The sequence below is a fragment of the Magnolia sinica genome, chromosome 2 (genome assembly GCF_029962835.1).
Source record: "Magnolia sinica isolate HGM2019 chromosome 2, MsV1, whole genome shotgun sequence".
In the NCBI taxonomy this organism is placed as follows: Eukaryota; Viridiplantae; Streptophyta; class Magnoliopsida; order Magnoliales; family Magnoliaceae; genus Magnolia; species Magnolia sinica.
The window spans coordinates 8099444-8119470 of NC_080574.1; the positions used below are offsets into that span (position 1 = coordinate 8099444).

Consider the following 20027-nt stretch of genomic DNA (forward strand, 5'->3'; position numbering starts at 1 on the left):
TACAGTCTATAATAAAATCTAGGAAATGAATTCTTAGCTAATCAAGATATGAGAAAATAAGAAACTATCTAAAAAAAAAAGAGTACTTAAATAAGAAAAATCTAAAATTACTTATTACCTAATACAAAGATATAAAAGAAAAATGAAAATTTTCAATATAAAGATCTTCTTAAAAATAGAAAGTTGCGTGGAGCATAGAGGGCACCAGACAACTTGACTCATCCGACTCGCTCAGACCCGACTCGACCCGTACTGAATGGATGAGTCGATCACGATCGAGTAGACTTCCGTCCAATCCGAACTCAAATCGAGTCAAGTTCGGGTCACCCAGTAACTCCACTCGACTCAACCTGAAATCTGACTCGATATTGACTCGACTTAATCCGAAACATGACTTGTATATATATATATATATATATATAAAATTCAAGATTTGACATTTCAGATTTGAGATGTTGTGTATCTAATGGAGAGGCTTCAATTCCGGCACGTGCACCTAGGTTTTGAGCTGTGATTTCAGCCAAGGATACCCATTGCACCCGGCCTGACTCGGTGCCTATGACAGAGTTGGACCCGGTTCGGATTAGTCTTTGCCGGACCCCGACTTGGATTGGGTCGAGCATGCTGGACTCGATATCAAGTAGGATCAAGTAGGGTCGAGTTCGGGTCATGTCTATTTAAAAATTGGGGCGAGTCTGGTCAGTCCTTACTCGGTTTGACTCGGCTTGATGCCCAACTTTAGCGGAGCATGCACATGTGTGCCTTTCCTTTAAATCTTGATAAGTCAGCATGTGTAGATATTTTTTGATACTCTGCTGGGATCCTTTTGCTGGGGTGGTAGACTCTTAGGAGTTTAAACACCCGGTTTAGCGTTCGAGTATCCATACGTGGTGAAATTCCACTACAGCGTGAGTGTGTGGGGGTGTTTGTGTGCGTGTGTTTAAAAAATAATAATAAATAATAAAAAATAAAAAATTGTCTTGTTGACACTCTGCTGGGTATGCCCTTTGATAAGCAGCACTCAAAAAGGACGGATATCTAGGAAAAAAGGTCAAGCTCAACCATGGAAAATCAAGTCCAACTAAAACAAAATGGCCTGTTTGGGTGCCACTTAACAATGAGTTAATCTCTAATTATGTATTAGAGATCATGATTTTTGGTTGTCAACATTGTTTTTATCCCTTAACAAAAAGAAATATCATCTCCACTGTATATTTACAATTAATTAAAATAAGATGGACTGATTTTTATGTGCTACCAAACAAGCCCTAGCACGATTGCAATTTCCATGAAGCATACAAGGAACAAACTCATGGGGAAAAAAAAAACAGTCGGCAGATTTGGTGGACGTTCCAAATTCTAAAAATAAATGTCAATCAATGAAGCAATGTCGTCCGCATATATGATATCCTGGCTGTTCACTGAGTGGGCCAACGCCCAAAAATCAAGCCCTTTCGGGGTGTTTGGAGCATGGGATTAGATGGGTTTAAGTGGGATGGGTTTAGCAAAACCTAATAATTAGGTTGTGCCAAGGATTGCCAATTGCCATGTATCCCATGGCTTGGAGGACATCCGACTTCGTGTTTGGAAGAGAAGCCGTCTGGAGTGGAAACGGATTGGCTACTCACCTTGCAACTACCGGTTAGTGATCTGTGGGCCCCACCATGATTTATGTGTTTCAACCATGCCATTCACCCATTTTTTCAGATCATTTTATGGTATGACCCCAAAAATGAGTTTGATCCAAATCTCAAGTAGACTCCACAGTGTTGATTGAACCCCACCATTAAAAACTTTTTGGGAGCCACAAAAGTTTTCAATCAAGCTAATAACTATTTTTTCCTTTAATCCAAGTCTTTATGACCTAATCAACAGGTTAGATGTCAAATAACCATTACAGTTGGCCCTAGGAGATTTTTAATGGTGTAATTCAATCACTACTGTTTTCACATGGTGTGGTCCACATGAGATTTATATCTACCTCAATTTTGTGGTGGAGCTCTAAAATTATATTTCAAAATGGATGGATGGCATGGATAAACCACATACATCATAGTGGGGCCCACATAACACCGACCACTAAGCACACGAAATCCAAAGCTGGATTGCAGAAATCCCTGCTCCGGCGCAGATTCCAGGAAGGGGATTGGCAACCCATGCCTGGTGTGAGTCCCAAACATGGCCTTACAATGATCCATCCATGGTATCTTAATACCCACTCCCACCTACTACCCTTCAAACCCATGCGCCAAACGCCCCCTTCAAGAATTCAACATGCTTGTCTGGCTCTATGCTATTAATGATAGGTCACATGGTTTTCCATTCAAACGAATGGAGCGCATGCCTCAGTTATCCAGACCGTTGATCTGTTGTGTATCTAAAGTTCTCCTGGATTGGATGATCTTAGCCACCAATATGTAGAATTTTTGAAGTTGCATGTTGAAGATCGTGCAACAACCAAGTTCCTCCGTGGCCCACCGTGATGCATATATGATATCTACGCTGTCCCTCGGTTGTCCCTCGGGCCTCACCCTATTCTTTTACAGGCCATCCAGCTCATTCATCCATTGGATTTTAAACGTGATTTTACATTTTTTTTTATGATGGTATGGGCCCATTTGAGTTTTAGTTGGAGCTGATTTTTTTAATATTATGGTGGACGACCTGGCGCAGATAATGGACAGAGCAGATGTGACACGCACACACGTCATGGCAGACTCCATGGAGAACGGGTGTTCCACGTTCTTCCAACAACAGTTGTTGCCTTGTTGGAAAGGATTCAGGCCTAACCTATAGGACGCAGTTTTGTTGGATCTGTGACTGTGTGGCCCACTGAGAAATATATGTTTTATATCCACGCTGTCCATCCGATTTTCCAGCTCATTTTAAGGCACGACCCCAAAATTGAAGCAGATCCATCTCTGAGGTGGACCACACGACATGAAGCAGTGGGATTGAACGGCTACCATTAAAAAGTTCCTATGACCCACCCACCGGAATGTTTATTCGCCATTCAACCCGTTGATAAGGTCACTCCCCACCGATGAAGGGAAAACACAAAAAAATAGCTTCGTGCTCGTGCCTTAAAATTTTAAAATGAGATGGAAAAAACGGATGGACGGGGTGGATATAAAACACATCACGGTCGGCCCACTGTCCCGGATCCACCGAATCCGCCTTGAAAAAGAACTCTGGAATCGAAAATCTTGCTGGCGTTCACACGCGTGGTGGGTACAAATCGTGGGCCCCACTACTAGTGGGCCCTTGACAAAAAATTCAATGGAAAAAGGAGTCAATGTTAATATCAATCAATGGTTACGATTGGTCAATCAATCTGGCCTTTTGACACGCGTCGAACGATTTGCGCAGTTTCAGGTGCGACGGAGCGGAATTGTATAGTTTTACATATCTGCGCAAAACACTCAAGCTCTGTAGGGTCCACAATGACTCGTATCTAAATCCACTCCGTCCATCCGGTGAGAACCATCATTTTAACCGTACATAAAAAATATCGTCCTATAAAACCTCCTATGGGCCACACCAATGAGAACACTGTAAAACTGCTCCTAGAACCTCTAATTTTACATGGTGTGGGCCACGTGATATTTGGATCAGACTGATTTTTTGTGCTTTCATTCATCCTGGTGAGTTAAACCAGATTTTTGTGCCCCACACACAAACTTATGGTTGGCATCCCATCCTATTCCATGAGGTGTGGCCCACCTTAATTGTGGATCTCGCTGAATTTTTGCCCCAGGAACTAGAATCGAGAAATAGAACCTGATCTACGGAGTGGATTTTACATATAGAACACAGTGGGACCCACAAGATTGGGCATTTTAAGCGAAGCTTAAAACAAGTGCTGTAGTGGTCTCCGGTCTAATTTTAAGGGCTTGAAGTAAGATTGATGGACGCCATTTTTTAATCACTTCAAAGTTCCAAGATCCAGCTCATCGACCTTGTTTATTTGGGAATTGATAACATACAGGCGCTGCATGTGAACTTCCTCTAACAAGCCCCGTGTTTCCTGCCAACTTGTCACTTGTGTAAACATCAGAGCCGTTCAAAAGGTGGAACAACCCTTGAAGATGACTTGAGGAGAAAATCAGTCTGCTCGAATAATCATACAGCCGCACAGTATAAATCATTATACAGCCAATGGTCTGAATCAAACACATATGCGAAGACAGTGAAGGACCTGATCTACTAATTTTTAACCAAAGTATTCTTCATACTGTGATCGATCTTTTCAACGGCTGAGATTTCCTCAAAACATGACTTCATGTAAACATAGGAATACAATGCTTGTACTTGCACGAGAACATTTCACCATTCAAAATCCAAATCCAATGCACTTGCCGTTTCGGATTAAAATGAGAAATTAGCGGTTGTGGACTCCACCTTTTATCCAGCAGGTTTTAGGAAGCAATACAAATTTTGTTGGGAACTTAGACCTGCTCGTACGGACAGCTAAGTTGAGGGCGAAAATACCCCTCCTTTCCCGGAAACGGATTGGGTACTCCGCCTGCCACCAGCCAATGGCAGATGGTCGGTTGTCTGTGGGCCCCACCATGATGTATTCTTTTCATCCATGCCGTCCATATATTTTTCCACATCATTTTATGATATGAGACCAAAAATGAGGTATATCCAAATCTCATGTGTACCACATTACAGGAAACAGTGTTGAATGAGCGTCAACCATTAGAAACCTTTAGGGGGCCACTGTGATGTTTGTGAGAAATCCTCCCCGTCTAAGTTCATTCATAGGGTCAAAAAGACCTGGATGAAGAGGAAAAACAAATTTTATAATTATCCAAAACTTCTGTAACCCCTAAAAGGGTTTCAATGGTAGACGTTTAATTCCCCACTGCCTTTTACAGTGTGGTCCACTTGATAGTTCAATCTATCATATTTTTCATCTCAAGCCTTAATATGATCTCTACAAATAGATGGACGGTTTGGATATAACATAGACCTCATTATGGGACCCACAAAAGCAACACCGCAAAAAAAAAAACATAAGTTTTTGCTATAACAGTAGTCATAGTGTATCAAAAATTGTACTATTTTTTAGGCAAACTCGTTGGATAATTCTGGACTTTTTTGATAATATCAAAAGACCTTCAATACATATAAAAGGACATGTGGAAAACTACGGGCTACGGTTATGGCTACGGTTATAATCCGTAGCTATAGGGTCCCACTGACCCTAACTCACTAGTTTTTTTTTCGTTGTAATTCCCATGGCATTTTGTGGGTCCCATTATGAGGTATGTGTTATATCCAAACCGTCCATCTATTTGGCGAGCTCGTATTAAGGCTTGAGACGAAAATTAGACAGATCTAGCTATCAAGTGGACCACACTGTGAAAGGCAATGGAGGATTGAACGTCTACTATTGAAACCCTTTTAGGGGTTATAGAAGTTTTGAATCATTATGAAATTTGTTTTTCCTCTTCATCCAGGTCTTTGTGACCTTATGAATAAATTCGATGGAAAATATATGTTATGGTGGGCCCTACAAAAATTTTAATGGTGAAAATTAATTTTCCCGTTGCTCTTTGTGGTGTAGTCAAATTGATCTTTGGATATGGTTCTTATATATATATATATATATATATATATATAATGCTCCCAAATGATCTTGAAATATGGATGAATGTTGTGGATATAATAAATACATAACCGTGGGGCCCATGTAACTTTGATCTCTTTTGAGTAGGGCAAACTAGAAATTGAGCGAGAGGAATTGAAAATTGAGCCGGACAAACATGAAATTCAATGGGTCAAACTAGAAAATGAGCGGGGCAAACATGAAATTGGGTGGGAAAAATATGAAATTGAGTGGGGCAAACTGAAAATTGAAGAATAAGACACATACCAGAACATAAATTCATTGCTAATAATGGGGCAGCCACCATGTCAGTGAAGAGGAGATCGGCTCCATGATCGCCCCGTAACCTGAACCCTTGCTAGGTGGGGTGGTGTCGATGTTGATCAAGGTAAAGGCGTGCGTCTTTTTTTTTTTTTTTTATGTATGTATTTTTTCTTTTTGGTCTGCTAACTTCTTGTTGCTCCCTCTTTGCAGGGTGTCATTGGAGTTCTCTCCTCCAGCCAAGTTTCCTCAAGATGAGGGGTCACGTCGAGCAAGCAGGTCGGAGGCTCGAGACAGCTTAAGCTGAGATCCAGGCCCAAGCTGCGAAGCCGGAAGTGGCTGCGACAACCTGTGCCAAGGTCGAAACCTTACAGATGGCCCTGAGGGTCGCCCTCTCCTCTTTGTTAATTCAGGTTTCTTTATTATTGTTTTGATTTCTTATAGCTCCATGCTATTTCACTTTTTCCCTTCAATTTGAACACTAAAAGGAAACAATTTGTTTATTTCACATCTGATAACTTTTCAACATAAGAGAGATATTTAGTTCATAAAATTGGTTCTTTCATTGACTATTGGAAAATGATGTCTGTAAAGTTTCTATTCCCTCACTTATAAGTCAATTAAACATCCATTCCTTGCTAATAATGACAGCTTGCCCCGCTGAATGCAAACGACTACATAAGCAGAGAGAATGCAAACGGTTTGCTATGTCTTGTCTTATAAATGAAAAGCCACCCAATTTTCAAGAGCATATTAGGTGCACCCCAGCCTCACCTAGAGTGATTTAGCCCTTACCGTGAGGCATTTTCATAAACACCTGAACTACAATAGTTTTACAAGTGTTTTATCAAACACCTTCTAAGTAACATAAAAACCAAAAAACAAAAAGAGAGAAAAAAGGTATTTGTTTAATGTACATGTTTGCCTCGCTCAATTTTCGGTTTGCCCCGCTGAATTTCTAGTTTGCCCTGCTGAATTTCATGTTTGTCGTACTGAATTTCTAGTTTGACCCGCTTAATTTCATGTTTGCCCCGCTCAATTTCTAGTTTGTCGTGCTCAATTTCATGTTTGCCTTGCTCAATTTTATGTTTTTCCCACTGAATTTTTAGTTTGCCCCGCTGAATTTTTAGTTTGCCCCGCTCAATTTCATGTTTGCCCCATTGAATTTTTAGTTTGCCCCGCTCAATTTTATGTTTGCCCCGCTTAATTTCATGTTTGCCCCACTGAAATTCATGTTTGCCCCGCTGAATTTCTAGTTTGCCCCGCTGAATTTCATGTTTGCCTCGCTCAATTTCATTTTTGCCTTGCTGAATTTTCAGTTTGACCGCGAAGTAATTAAAATTGACTACAAAGTGAATGAAATGGATTTTCAACCATCGACCCGATGGAATCTTGGAAAATAAATAAGTTTGTTGGCAAAATTAGCTTCTCCTACCCCAAAATCATATATGGTACATTAAGTAAATTATTCTAGTTTAGGAGATGCTTGTTGAATAAATAGATAAAGAAATGAATTAAAAGAGAGAAATTTTTTTATATGCTTATATATACATATTTATATAAATATGTATTAGAGAAAATTGTAGCTAGAATAAAGTTCTCCATGTAAAAATAAAAAATAAAAAAAAAAAATTTTATTATTATTATTATTTTTTTGCATAGGATAACACGGACTACAATTGTAGCTACGGTTATAACCCATAGCTATAGGTAAAATTACCATCACTATATATTGAATACTCTTCGATATGTATCGAAAATTGTAAGATTTTTTAGACAAACTTGCTGAACAGTTCTCGACTTTTTTTTATCAAAGCGAAAGACCTTCGACATTTTGAAGTACATATCGAAAGACCTTCGATACATATCAAATGGCTTATTAAATAAGCAGGGTTGTGGCTATGGCTACGGTTATAATCCGTAGCCGTAGAAAAACCGTAACCATAGGCACCCTTTTTTTTTTGTATATTTATTTATTTATTTTGCCGTTGTAATCCCCATGCCTTTTGTGGGTCCCATCATGAGGTCTGTGTTATATCCAAACCGTCCATCTATTTGGTGAGCTTATATTAAGCTTAAGGCAAAAAATAAGACAGATCTAACTATCAAGTGGACCACACTGTAAAAGGCAGTGGGGAATTGAACGTTTACCATTGAAACCCTTCCAGGGGTTACAACAGTTTTGTATCATTATGATTGTTTTTCCCTCTTCATCCAGTCCTCTGTGACCTTATGAATAGATTGGATGGAAAATAAATGTTATGGTGGGTCCTACAAAATTTTTAACGGTGAAAATTAGTTTTCCCGTTGCTCTTTGTGGTGTGGTCCAGTTGATCTTTGAATATGATTTTGTTTTTTTTGGATAATGCTCCGAAATGATCTCAAAATATGGATGAACGTTGTTGATATAATAAATACATAGCTGTGGGGCCATGTAACTTTGATCTCTTCTGAGCCGTACGTACAACTCTCGGTTGGAGGAGCGTCAGCGCACGTCTTCGAAAGGAAGGGAGGGTATTTTCGTCCTGAAATCCGGTCTGCGCCCGTGAAGGTCTAAGTTCCCAAACTAAGTTTTTATCGTTTCATAAAAACAGCTGGATAAAACGTAGGGTCTACAGTCCCAAATTTCCCGATTAAAATTGAAAAAATTAGCTGAATGACCTGATCTACTCGGGTAGAGCAGCTGGATGATACGCAGATACTTAGAAGTTACCTATAAATTACACACGTGGCATATACGTAATTCAAATTAAACAGTCTAAACTATGTGTTCCTGTATAGACATATCATTAACTAAAAATTAAGCTTATTTGATGATCTCTCTATCGGATTGGTGAATATTAATTGGACAGTTAAAATGAAAATATTCGGTCGTGCTGTTTCAATAAATAAGTGTCCATTAATAACTAATAAAAGAATAGGATTCTTAAAATAATTTTATTTCAGGGTTACAGTAGACAGCGTTTTACCGGTTCAATTGAACATATGCCGCGTGTATGATTTTTGAGTGCTTGTGTATGAAGCATCATTCGCAGCCGGAGTATCAAATTACTCCTCGTGCGTTCCCACCATAATAACTGCGCACTCGCACTTCATCTCCCGCCCTAAAAAAATATTAAACCAATGAGTCCGTTTTGCTTCTGTCGCCACTCACGATCTTGCGTGTAGCGCCACCCACGGGGACCCACGTGCTGAGATGTTACTATGATCTGATCCGTCCGTATTCTCTTTACTATAACAAATAACCCTTTTTTCCATGATTATGATGCAGAGAGAGTATCCTAGCGTTTGATCTTTAGATTTCTTTTCATTCTTCTAAACTCATCTGTAGATAGAGACGGTTAAGATATTGTTTCAAATTAATTTTCAAATAATTAGAAAGTTATAGATTCCACAATATTGACGGTTGAGATCATTGGAAAACTCAAAGTGTAGAGCCCAGCGAACAGCGATAAACAAAGTATTCTCAATCGCGACAGAAGGGACACGAACTCCACTATATAAGAAAACGCGCTGACCGATATCATCTTTCTCCAGAGAGCCAAGAGCCAGAGAGCCAAGAGCCATGGATTCCGTTTCCTTTTCTTCACAAAATCCCTCCTCCATACAAAAACCCCATCTCTTCCAAAACCCTCTCCCCGCCTCCGATCCCGAAATCCCTCTATTCAATCTTTCTATCCTCCGTCAGAAGATTGATTCCCTCCGCCAATCCCTTTCTCAGTCTCTCGATTCCAACGCTCCGATCTCCGCCGAACAGATCAATCTCGCCTCCACTGAAATCGCGTCTGCAGTCCACCTGATCATCGTAAATGGAGCGGCTCTCGTTGCGTTTTCTCAAAACCAGAGTATCCGCCCTGAGATCGGAGATCGGACGGTTCCGATTGCCGGAAATCCTGGAAATCGGCCAGATATGACGTGCCCGACGAACTCTACCGTCGCTGGAATAATTATGGATCCGATTGCAGGAGGATCTGCAAGAACGTCAGACCTATGGAATCGGACGGATATTCAGTTCGCTGGACAGGTTTCCGAGATTTCTCACTTTGTTGGAGAAATTGATGATTCGATCGCAGGGAAAGCAGTGGAACCGTCCGATCTACGTGATCCGACAAATCCTCAGCTTACAGTAATGAGCGTTGAAGATATGAAGATTCCAACTGGTTTTTTGGCCTCGGGGATGCTAAACAATCCAGAAGATGTAAAAAATTTGCCGGCATGGCACAAAAATCTGCCAGGTCTGAAGCTTCCAACCAAATCTGCGGCCTCTGGAAATCTGGGAAAATCAGCAGGTCTTAGAATTGCAGAGTCGGGAGATCGAAAGGACGACGGAATTGATGGCAATACTGAAATCGTTGAGCTTGACATGGTGGAATTGCTCGTGGAGCACGTACATTTCTGCGAGATCTGCGGGAAGGGATTCAAGCGCGACGCTAATCTCCGAATGCACATGCGTGCGCACGGCAACCAGTTCAAGACGGTGGAAGCCCTAGTGAAACCAGACCGGCCGGAGGTCGATTCGGGTAGGAAAATCCGGTTCTCGTGCCCTTTCTCTGGCTGCAGCCGTAATCGGTCTCACAAGCGGTTCCGGCCATTGAAATCGGCTATCTGCGTCAAGAATCACTTCAAGAGAAGTCACTGCCCAAAAATGTATTCATGCAATCGGTGCAACAAGAAGAGCTTCTCGGTCCTAGCTGATCTCAAGAGCCACCTCAAGCACTGCGGCGAGTGCCGGTGGCGCTGCTCCTGCGGGACCAGCTTCTCGAGAAAGGACAAGCTGTTTGGGCATGTGGCTTTATTTGAGGGCCATATGCCGGTGGTTGTGGAAGAGAAGCCGAAAGAGGTAGTTGAAGAAGAAGAAATGCAATTGGATGAAGACGAGCACGTTGATCCTAGTGGTAAGGTTTCGGATTTCGGGTTGCTCGAAGATCTTTGGGAGGGATTTGGTTCAATTGGTGGGGGTTCGTTCGAAGACGCATTAGGGTTTCTCTAGCAGGTGCGTAGGTTTTTTTTTTTTTTTTTTTTTTGATTTAGGATGCATATATTCTTTCTGTTGTATACGTGTTCTTCTTCTTGGCCTGTTTGGGTTGGTGGATTCCAATCGTTTCCTGTTGAAAATTGTAATTATTATGGATGCGTGATTGAATATAAGCTGTAATGGTGTAAAAAAACTGCTGTCTCTACCTGCAATGTTGCCGTTCGGTGTATCTTGAAAATCAGGACGAAACTACCAGGGATTCTCCCATCATTTCCCATAGCCCATGAGTCTTTTATACCCTCTCGGTAGGCCACAGGCCTATGATATCAAAGCCATCCTCGCAGCCGATATAACCAAAGGAGATTGTATTGTTGAATCTTCTCCATTTTCATCTTCACAACAGGGAACGATTGCCTCTACGAGAAGGCCAGAGGTGTTCCCACTTTGCAAACCCACTCCTGCACCTCTCCTTCTTTGATCTTGAACATCATCTGAATTGGTGCAAAGTCTCCGTAAAACTAGCTAGACCCAAAGTCATTGTCATCCCAGATCCAGATGGAGAACAGCAAGGTTGTGCATGGAAAACCTGACTGATCAGGGGGTAATCTCGGAAACTAACATGCAGTTCATGTGACAATCTTCTCAACGATGAAGAAGTGATTGTTGTTTTTGAACATGCAGTTAGAAAACATTGCATGCTAATTCACATGGGGATTACTCCCTGCTTGGTCCTCATGGCTCATTCTACCATTGCCTCCCTTTTGCATACGAAGTCATTTCGATTCTTCTTCTCTGTGTTCGTTATTTGCATGATCAGTACTGATGCCCCATTGGTGCGTTCGTATTTGCACATGGGTGATGAATGCCCACTAGTCTATGGTGGTGATCATGCTGACAGTCAATGCACTTCTATTCACCAGTGTGAAGCCCATCCACCAATATTTGGGAGTTTCAAGTCCCACAAACTTGTCGTACCATACTAGCATCAAATATGGTGTGGTACATGCTTAAAGCCGCCCACTTGTCGATTTCATGGCTTTGGAACCATGGAATCATCAGTTATATTCAAACATTAGAAAACAGTGGGAATGTCTAGTCTTGTGGTCTACCATTTCAGAACCGCACCATTGATTCTGCTGTCTTCAGTAGTATCCAACCATAGGAAGTCGGCAGAAATACGTGCATGCTAATTATTTTCACATGTAAATGAGCGTGGACATAGAATGGGGTTTACACCACTTTTCAGTTGACAGATAAAGTAGTTCGCCATCCTTACGATTTTCAAGTACACTACGACAGAATCCATCAACCCAAACAGGCACAATCATGGCTTTGAACTTGCTGAAATAATCATTACAAACATTTTGTTGCAATAAAGATGAAGCTCTTTTGAATTCCGTGTTATATGTTCATATGCCTTTACGATCTGATTCTGTAGCTGGACTGGCTCAGTTGGATGGTTCTCTGTTTTGCAACCTTGAATTGGAATTCAAATTCTTTGGGTAAATTCCTGCGTTTGGTTGTGGAAGGCCCATTTTTTAATTCTTTGGTGGCAGAGGGTGGTCTACAAATTCTAGGCTTAACAATTTCATCCCAATGGTCAGATTTTTGAATTGCTTACCAATTCCGGGCTCATTTCCTGGTATCCAATCACAGTTTCTGGATTCCAAGCCCATTTCACAGAATGAAATTCCAGGTTTCCAAACATGACTGACAGAATCCAATCTTAGGGAATCCAATCCCTGAAACTGAATTCTCAAGTGATTCCAAAATTCCGAGTTACCAAATGATGACAAAGTTAAATTTCTAGTTCATGGGAACTGGTTTAGTTTAGCTAGCTTAAGTATTTACATATATATGCACCAAAAGGAAGTGACACGGCTGGCATGCTCTGAATTGGATGGATTTTGCATTAGACCCATTCATATAAAGTTTTACCAGGTTGTAGTCCGTGCTAAACCATGCTCATACATCAACTTTTGATGTAGAAACCATCCAAGACATTGGATATGAGAACATCGCTGGAGTTTGTATCACCTGCTAGCTGTCTTGCTGAAGGGTGCCCTGCCCTGCATTTATCCTGCCTGTAGGTTGAGCAAAAAGTAGCAAAGGACCAGCAGAATTATGTTCAGCTAGAGATGATGGCCTAGTTGAGATCATTGATTGAGGTTGTGGATACTCGAAGAAAAAAGAGTAGAAGAGATCCCTGTTGAGTAGATTGATGTACAGGTAGGTGATGATGTGACGGCATGTCATAGGCAGCTGTGACAACTAACACCCGCAATTTCTGGTGACTTGTGAAGAGAGACCGTGGATAATGCCCTACTGTCTATTCTGTAACCAGTGAGTCCAGTACCTGTGTCTGGTGTTGGTAGGAGTTGAGTTATTAACAAGAGTCCTGCCGCGTAGGGCCCTCGATCTTTTGTTTGCTGAGGGAGATTATAAGGCTGGGAGCATTATAGTTTGCAAAGAACCTGAAGGGAGGAATACATGATAGTTGATGTGAGACATCATTTAATGGTACATCATTTAATGGTATCCTTGTGTTCTCAGCTTGCACGACTACGGCCATGATTCAATGATCCAGAGGATTTCATGTTTTAGCGGTCCCAACATGGACAGACCAGGCCCAAATCTTCTCCATCCGATGAACCTAACCCTTCTAGGAGTGGCCTGCAAATAAATTGCTGAGGAAGTAAATACAGCAAAGGTTCACATTCAACTGATAGAAGTCCATAGGTTAGATAGATCAATAGGGTCTTCTAATCTGGGAGGTTTATAGAGTATGATCCATTGACTGTGATGCCCATCATACCACTGTTATGGGTCGCAAAACCATCTGGCCCACTTGCATAAAATGAAGAGCCAGGGTAGCATACTTATTCTGTGGCTAAGGATCATGTAATTCCTCAACAAAGGGAGTCAAAGAGAAACAGTGGGCAGCTGCTGCAGAGGTCTATGCAGAACCGCCAAGAGGGTCCATATCAGGGTGTTATGGCTGACAGTGATCATATAAAAGGAAAATTTTCTGGACTTGTATGGCATCCCCCATAGGATGGTGAAATCACAGAAGTGAAAACCGATGGTTGTAAAAGTTAAAGAGATGGCAGATACTGAAAGATTTTGGCATGCTGGCTGCAGATAGTGTTTAGATAGGGAGAATCGAAAATGTGGAAGTGGAAAACTATGGAATCCAACAGTTATTCCAATGTTTGATTTGGAGTGTGGTTCTCTATGGAAATGTTGAGACGTCAACTGTCAAACAGTGAGAGCTCTCATGTAACCATTGTAATCTAGATTTAACAGGTTTTTCTTGGGGAATGGTTTTGCTTTTTCTTTAATAGGAAAAACCTATGATAAGGAAATCAATTTCCTCCTCTCTATTTTTGGTTTCTCAAACAGAGGAAATTATCACATCAGTGGAATTCAATTTCTCCAAATGTTTCCACCAGTTCAAAAAGCCCATACATCGGACACTAATAGCACTTGCGTTGAATGATATTTATTCTTTTGAAAAGACCATCCAATTTCTGATAGAGAATGTCCCGAAATTGCAAAGCTGTTGGGCCATTCTTGATCTACTAGGTGGCAGATAGTTTAAATTATTGTAAAGGTTAAGTTAGTTGGAACCTATGAGAGGTAACACTGCTTCTAAACAAGTGATTGTAAAAGCTAAGAGAAGGCAGGCAGTAGACCATTTGGTATGGTGTCGTGGGAGTTAGTTTCTACAGAACCGTTTGATGTATTAGATGCTGCGGATATACATAGAACTGTGTTAGCATAACCTGCATATGTATATGGATGGTGTGACTTTTGCTATAGGAGTCCCACTTGGGGGGAATAACTTTATGGAGAAGGGCTGGATCCTATGTTTGTTTTGCACCATTACAAAAATGGAGGTGATCCAGCTTTACCTTTCCAATAAAAGGAAAAAAAAAAAGAAAAGAAAAATATGGTGGTGATCCATTCTTCGACATGTGACACTGATATACAGCTACCCAGACCATCGAAACCCATTGTGCATGGAGCATATATCTAAAATCACTCTGATCAATCAATTTTAGCTATCCATTATTGCTACTAAATGAATGGTTAAAAGGAAGATAGTGGTCCATATTTAAAGTTAAAAATCAGATGCTTAATATCTTCTTCTCAGTGAAAATTTTCGGTTTTGCTCCACTCAAAGTTGGGTCAGATATTTGGACAGTCTGGATTGCTGACTTGCTGTAAAACTGTACCATGTGTATGTTTGAAGAGTCACCACCATGTTTTAGTGCAAAACTAACATCAGGGTCCATTGACAATTCACCCCCATGTGGTGCTCTGCGCTTGGTTAGTGAATGTCACCCTGTAACTATGCAAGTTATGCTAGTGTTTTCATTTTTTAATTTTTTAATTATTTTTTATTTTATTTTTGTATAAATATGATGTGTGATTGAGCTGATGAAGAGAGGGAAGGAAGAGGATCAATAAGCTATCCATGTTTTAGCAGAGGATGCCCCAATTTTGAAAGATGCCGGGGCATTGTTAGTTGTAAAGTAGCCTCACAAGCTTGCATCATCTGTGGGGCATACAAGTAACCATGTATGATAGGCAATTTCTTGGTCTAGCCCCTTTGGAATCAAGACTTGCAAGCTCACCTTTGGGATAAGGGTTTCTTTTCTTCTTTCTTTCTTTATATTTTTGGTCTTTCTCCCATGCGTCAAACTGTACATAATCGGGGACCACCGAATAGATTAGACAAATTCTAAAAAAGTACAAAACCATAGTAGGATGGCCTCTTTTCTTCTTTTTTCTTTTTTTATTACATAGAATAATGTTCACATACAGCACTTCCTTTCCCACCTATGTGTGACATGTGTAGCACATTTGATCATGCAAAAGGTGGAATATTCTGTAAGGATCCCCTGCGGCGAAAACTGGACCAGTACGCTCATTAGGTGGACTCATGGTTGATGGGCCGTCTTACCATCCAAAATCATATTGGGTGAGCAACCCTAACTTTCTAATTTCATAGATTTTTTTTTTTTTTTTTTCCTTTTCTGATTTCAAAGTAGAGGTTCTTAGAATTTCAGCCGCTTAATCCTCTAAACGTCTACCAATCAGTTAGACATACTTCTAAGTGTAGATTGTGTTCTACAATCCATCTAATTGTCATCACAATTTTCACGGTTTAATTTGAGTTATGTCATTCTAAATAAATAAATATGTAATAAATAAAATATAGAGTTATCGTTTACCACATGTACAATTTCTTACAGCCAGCACATCAACCGTCTATGCTAGAGTATCAAGGTTTTTCTCTGCGGGTATACTCAATGTTGTTACGTGATTTGGAATGTAGAATAGTATATTAAAATGGATGTTGGATCTTTTTAGTCAGAGAATTGCTAACTCCCCACCTTCAGTGGTTGGCAGCATCCCAAGTTTATTAAATGACACATGGGATGACCAGTCGCCGATTTGGACCATCCATTCATTAGTGTTAATGAGGACAACCTATAGTGCAAAAATCACACCATCGAATAATCCTAACATCCAATCAATATCATGGAAAAACAGTCAAGATTGAACAGAGAAATTAAGCAGGTCCAATCATCATCATGAAACATCTAGATGATGAATCTCACATTGCATTGGTTATGAATCCAAAGTATCACTTTGGTTTGATGATTCTAAAGATGTGATGTACGGCTCAATAAAAAGAAAAAAGAAAAAAAAGAAAAGTATATGGTTACTTATAACAAATTGGTCTTATATAAAGGGTTTGGATAATCTGATGAGTATGAATCTTGCACCATGGCGGCTTGCTCCCAATACTAATATCGAATGGACTGCCTAGATTGATGATTGGTCCTTCCATGTGTCCTTTAAAAGATCTTGGGAGGTTGCTAACCTCCCCATGAAGGTTGGGATGTTAGTATTCCCTAGTTGGTTATTATCTAATTATTTTGGACTTGTGTTAATTTCCCTTCCATGGGATTTAGAGAAAGTGACTACATTTATTTGTATAGCGTATAGCAAGCTGGTCATTCAGCCTCTTTAGCTGGGTCAGTTGAGTCACCAACATGTGTTACATAGTGACCCATTGTCCTTGCCAATTTCGTACGCACGAGAGTTTTGAGTCACCAGCGTGGCCATCCAATTTTAATGCGAATCAAGGGCCTAGAGGTTTTCACTTTGCTATGGCCCACCTGATTTTTTAATCGGGCCAAAAAGTTGGCCTTGGGGGTTTTATGAGGTGACTCATTTAATGGAATGTCCCGATTTTATTCCCACATCATGTGTCAAGTGTTCTCATGAAGTTACATTTAGAAGCGGTCCCCATGAGAGCATTTTTGTGTACACACACCTTTGCATGCTGGCATGCCCACAGCAGCACGACAACACGTTGGCACACCCCCAGCAGCATGAATTAGGCGGCGGCCTGGGGCGCCGTGTTAAGCAGGCGGGGCTAGTGCCACGGCGGGCAAGGCATCGTTGGGGTGAATTAGTCGTGCTAAGCGGGCGGGGCTAGTGCCACGGAGGAAAGTCCCCTACATTCCTCTCTCTCCAAATATGACCTGATCCAAATCTGACCTCAGTTCACCCAACAAGGTTGGGGCGAATGGTCGTTACCGTAGGTTTGCTCCCTATAGGTGTGGGTTCGATTTCTCTCTTTGGCTTTACCCGATACACGTGGTTGTGGGTGATTGCGTGTATCCACAGTGATTAGTCTCACTTCAAAAGAGGTGGGGACACCCCGTGTCTTTCAAAAAAAAAAAATCTGACCTGAATTTTAATGGGTTGGGTTTGGGTCCAAAATTCTAATCCAATTCATCTTGGCTTGGGTCCAAGCTCCCTCGACACATCCCACCCGAATCCAGGGAGAAAGAACAGGCCGTAGTTGGTAGATGCCTAAATGAGCTCATCTCATTTTAGTTAACAATAATTATTTATAGAAAGCTGGTTCCTCTACAAAATGTTGAGAATAAGTTTATTTTATAATATTTATTCAACTGCATGGCAAATATATTCTTTCCCGTGTGGAGCCAACCTTGTTGTACATATGTCATCTAGCTAATCCAACACCCACATCAAGTGAGCCCCACCATGATGATGGGATGCCTAAAAAAATCAGGCCTGCCCAATCATCAAGTGGGCCACGGGCACCCAAAAAACCTCCTAATTTTGGTGGTCCATATGATGGATCAGCTTGATCAACCAGACTCACACCTGGCAAAAGAAACCCAAAAAAGAATCTGATTACGGAGTCCAGTCTCTGAATAGAAGTAGGACCTCAGACAAAAACCCCAACTAAAGAAACACTGATATTCCTGAAACATTGATTATTTGTTTCAACTCAAATAGCGGCTAGGCAGATGATCCTCCATTTCCTTTTCCCAAGCACTCTACCATGATCGCCATGCCAATTGAAGAGGGATTCTACCGATTCCAGCATTGATTGTAAAACACCAGCAGAGCCAATTGAAGAAGAGGGATTCTACCGATTCCGGCATTGATTGTAAAACACCAGCAGAGTGGAGGATGTTTCACCAAATGTCAGTGGAAAATGGATAATGAATGAACAAGTGAGCAACCAATGCTTCCCATCCAAAAGCCGCAACCTTGAGGGCACACTATAGGAGCATAACGGTCCTGTGTGGGAAGACGCTAAAACTTACGTCGAAGAGGACTTGTAGAACGTCTTCACTGAGAAGCACCCTGATCCAGCAAGAGCCCATCTCAGTCCATCTTCAGCTGCTGGAGAAGGAGCAAGGTGCTGTAACCGAGAAATAATGTAGGTCGATTCTTGCAGTTGAATTTCCGAAAGAGATCTCCTGGTAGGAGGGATCCACGCTCCAACTCCCTCATGTTTGACAAAGCAGTCCTTGACCACTATATTCGGGTTGTTAGCCGCTACAAAGCGCAAGAAAATAAATAGCTAGAGTGGAATTTCCCTCCCGGCAACCTAGTCAGAACTTAATATTCATACCATTACCCAAGGCGAAGTGGCATCTATCAAACACTAGGGATGCCACCCTAGCTATTCCTTTCCATAAGAATGAAGCCTGATACATTGAGGATTGCTTTGTCCGCCACCCTAACTATGAAATTATCTACCTCCATAGACTCTCCTTCTCAACATTAGACCTCCACGCCCATTTCTCAAGAAGTGCAATATTCATTGCTTCGATGTTCCGAATATTAGCTCCCCCTTCAGAATACGGACTACAAGCCTCACTCCATTTAATTAAGGAGTTACTACCGACCTCCCCAAATTTCACATGAATTGTTCCTGAAGTTTATCAATTTTTTGAATTATTGACTTTGGAAACTGAAATAAGGAAAGGAGGTAGATAGGAAGTTACAAAAGGAGGCTTTAATTATATTCAATCTTCCTCTCAAAGAAAGTAGATTTAGCTTTCATATATAGAGCTCTCTCCAATCTTTCTAGAAGTTTATCCCATAAAGCCAAATAAGTTTTTATCAATGCATAAGGGAAGACCAAGATAAAGAGTGGAGAGAGAGTTGACCTTGCAGCTGAGAGAAGAGGCTAAAGAATTTGTTACCTAAATCTCACTTTTGGAAATGTTCACTCTCAGTCCTAATACAACCTGGAACCAACAAATGGTCATCCCATGAAAAGTGATCATATTTTCATCGGCCTTGCAAAAAATCAACATGTCATTGGCAAATTGAAGGCTAATGAAAATTTTCCATGATGAATCCAGAAAAGAGACCTATCTCGTCCCCTAAAAAGCATCCCACTTAGGGCCTCGGCCACAATGACCAAAAGGAAAGGAGATAAGGGATTACCTTGCCTAACACCTTTGGATGGTTTAAAGAAGCCGAAAGGTGCAACATTTATCAGGACCGAAAATTTAAGAGAGGAGATACAGGCTCTAATCCAAGTTATCCATTGATCCCCAAATCCCATTCTTTTAAGCATGTAATCCAAGAAATATCAATCAACATGGTCGTGAGCTTTTTGAAGATCCAACTTGCAAATTAAGCTCTAATTCTTAGCCCTTGCGCAAGAATGCACACATTCATTAGCAATAAGCATGCAATCCATAATCTGTGTATCTTCAATGAAAGCAAATTTGAAAAGGGATATAATCTTAGGGATAACCTTCCTAATCTTTTGACTCAAAATTTTCGAAACGATTTTGTATGGGTTGCCAAGAATAC

The 20027-nt window shown here is 40.9% G+C and overlaps 1 protein-coding gene across 1 annotated transcript; it reads left to right on the forward strand.

Annotated features, from left to right (window-relative positions):
- The first annotated feature begins 9425 nt into the window (after positions 1-9425).
- On the forward strand, positions 9426-12250 carry LOC131233675 (zinc finger protein WIP6-like). The gene has a single exon (XM_058230467.1). The coding sequence runs from the start codon at positions 9444-9446 to the stop codon at positions 10866-10868; it is 1425 nt and encodes a 474-aa protein (XP_058086450.1). The 5' UTR covers positions 9426-9443; the 3' UTR covers positions 10869-12250.
- Positions 12251-20027: the final 7777 nt, after the last annotated feature.